This window comes from Notothenia coriiceps, unplaced genomic scaffold, assembly GCF_000735185.1.
Source record: "Notothenia coriiceps isolate Sejong01 unplaced genomic scaffold, NC01 NC01_scaffold00025499, whole genome shotgun sequence".
Taxonomy (NCBI): Eukaryota; Metazoa; Chordata; class Actinopteri; order Perciformes; family Nototheniidae; genus Notothenia; species Notothenia coriiceps.
In genome coordinates this window covers 344-2,833 of record NW_011358200.1, presented here as the reverse complement: position 1 = coordinate 2,833, position 2,490 = coordinate 344, and the positions used below count along the sequence as shown (strand labels likewise).

The window sequence follows — 2,490 nt, the reverse complement described above, 5'->3', positions numbered from 1 at the left end:
GGTTGCCAACGAGAATTCAAACATATTTGAGAGCAAAATACTCACCTCTCCCTCAGACTTGACTCCCACCACCTTCCCATCCTCCACCACGATCTCCTCGATGGGCTTGTTCAACATATACGTCCCGCCGTAGATGGCACTCAGCCTGGAATGATAACACACCGTGGTACACTAACATTTGATCTGATAATAGATAGACTTTGCCGCCATTTAGCAGCTTGTTGTATACACAAATATTACACATCTGTGACTAAGGACGAGTCCCTTACCTGGCAAACCCTTGTGGAAGCTCCCCCAGGCCGTACAGTGGGTAGAGGTATGGGCTCTTTCCATGCATGGCCAGAGACTCGCTGTAAAGCTTGATCCTTTTTATCGTATCGAGGCAAGGTTGATCCAGGTAACTAAGTGGAGAGAGACGGAGAACATATAAAACTCCATCCATCACATGCAATTAAATAATAAAATAACAAACCACAAGAAAGGAAACTGACTCGTCTGTGCGGTGGAGGGCCAGGGAGTGGCCGGTGAAGTCCATGACATCCTGACCCAGACTGAACTTCGCAAAAACGTCCCTCATTGGAGTCTTTGTGGGGTCGATGCCTTCCATGGTTTTGGGGTCTTCCGGGTCGTACTTTGCGACAAACTGAAGGAAGTTTTTAAAGCGCCTTTTCTCAAATAAGCCCATCAGACCTTTAGGAAGAGAGCAAGAGTTTGAACTTGAGTTGATTTACAACAATCAACAACAATTTACAACAGCATTAGGCGCTTTCACACCAAGTACTTTGTCCGTACTTAGTTCATGATGAACTCTTTAGTTCTGATGAACTAAAGAGCAGATCGCGTTCACACCGGAATAAGTTCCCTGGGGGAGGATTAGGCAAATGAAGCCGCTGACGTCACTTCTTCTGCTCTGGGTTTACTGGCAGGCCGCAAAATAATTCACGGCGTGTACTGCCACCCGAAGTCCCCGGCCAGAAACGCCGACACTTCCTCATCTCCACCGCTCCCATGTTTTCTTTTGTGTTCCCATAAGTTAGTCTCTCTTCGTATGTGCGCGGAGCTAATGCTAATAATGCTAATGCGAGGAAAATAAAATGGCGGCTTCACAAACATTTTTGGGAGTTTTAAGGGGCGTGGTTTGCAATCCAACCAGCCAATCAGACATGGGAACCTTTTTCTCCCATGAAAGTACCTGCTCTCTAGCAGGGACTGAAAAGGGGTGAAAAGGTTCTGATGAACTAAATTCTAGTTCTGGATTTGTTTGGTGTGAACGCACATTTTCGGAACTATACTGGGAAAAGTACTCCGGTGTGAAAGCGCCTATTGCTACATGCAACCAGCTTCTAATAATGTGAAGTGTTAGACACAAAACAAGGAGTGAACAGAAAGGCAAAGGTTTTCTTTCAGTATAGAAAGACACAAATGCAGCTTATAAATAACAAACTATTCCCCGACGGCTTCAAGATGTCCACACGTTGTTTTTAAAACCCCCGTTTAGTTGATCCTCTGATGACTTACTTGATGACAGAGCCTCAGCCTCAGTGGAGGGGACTTTATAGATTTTGCCCTTCTTGTACACATAGCTGCCCTCAATCACTTTGAAGTCCAGGTACTTGGTCACCTTTGTGATGAGCAGCATGCGCACCAGCTGGCCTGAGGGAAGAAGATGCAGACATCAGCGTTAGATTCACAAACACATAAAGTTAGGATATTGCTTTTTGCTTTTCAACACCAATGTCATAAAGACACTTTAATGATATTGCCGTAGTAACTGTGGCAGGTGGTTCCTGTTTTTAAGATATTTCATATATTAAAGGCTGCTAAAACCAAATAGAAGTGATTTTCAACCAGCGATCCGTGAGAGGTCGTCAGGTGTGCCGAGGGAAATGGTCCAATTTCATTTAATGCTCTTAATGTCTTTCACTTTTGTAAAGCACTTTGAATAGCCTTGTGTTCTAAAGGAGCTATATAAATAAACTTGCCTAATCTGGTTCAAAACAATTCTGCCATAAAGCAGCAATAACAGCCAACATTCACGTCACAAGAGAAAGCTGTGTGTGATCGTAGTAATACCGTTGGCCATAAGGAATTTAGGGATCAGGTCCACGTTCCAGTCCCGGCCTTTCCCCATTGATTCACTCGGTTTCCCCGGCAGGCTGAAGCGCTTGTAGAGCTGAAGGGAGACACAGAAACCGTCATGACTCACATGCTTCAGCTGCAGCAGATGAGGTGACCATTAAAAAAGGGAAACTCTTTACATAGCGACGCTAGGGCTGCACGAGTTGGGGAAATCATCGAATTGCGATTTTTCTGACAGATATTGCGATTCGCGACGATATTTGTTTTTAAGCGACCCAACGGAAGTTTATTGTAAAATGCGGCCATATATCCGGTTAGAGGCTGCCGTCCTAAGTATAAACATAGTCATCATCATCTGTGTGAGGGGAAACAATACATTGAAATAGTCGTAGTCAAAATGAGATCTATAAA

General features: G+C 44.4%; 1 protein-coding gene across 1 annotated transcript; it reads right to left on the bottom strand.

The window, feature by feature from the left end:
* Window positions 1-6: 6 nt before the first annotated feature.
* Window positions 7-2,215, bottom strand: LOC104956163 (rab GDP dissociation inhibitor beta-like; the record flags this gene model as incomplete). Its single annotated transcript, XM_010783616.1, has 5 exons — window positions 7-145; window positions 270-401; window positions 492-690; window positions 1,519-1,653; window positions 2,074-2,215. Coding segments are annotated over 5 exons (747 nt in total), but the record flags the coding sequence as incomplete, so codon positions are not given.
* Between the last annotated feature and the right edge of the window lie 275 nt (window positions 2,216-2,490).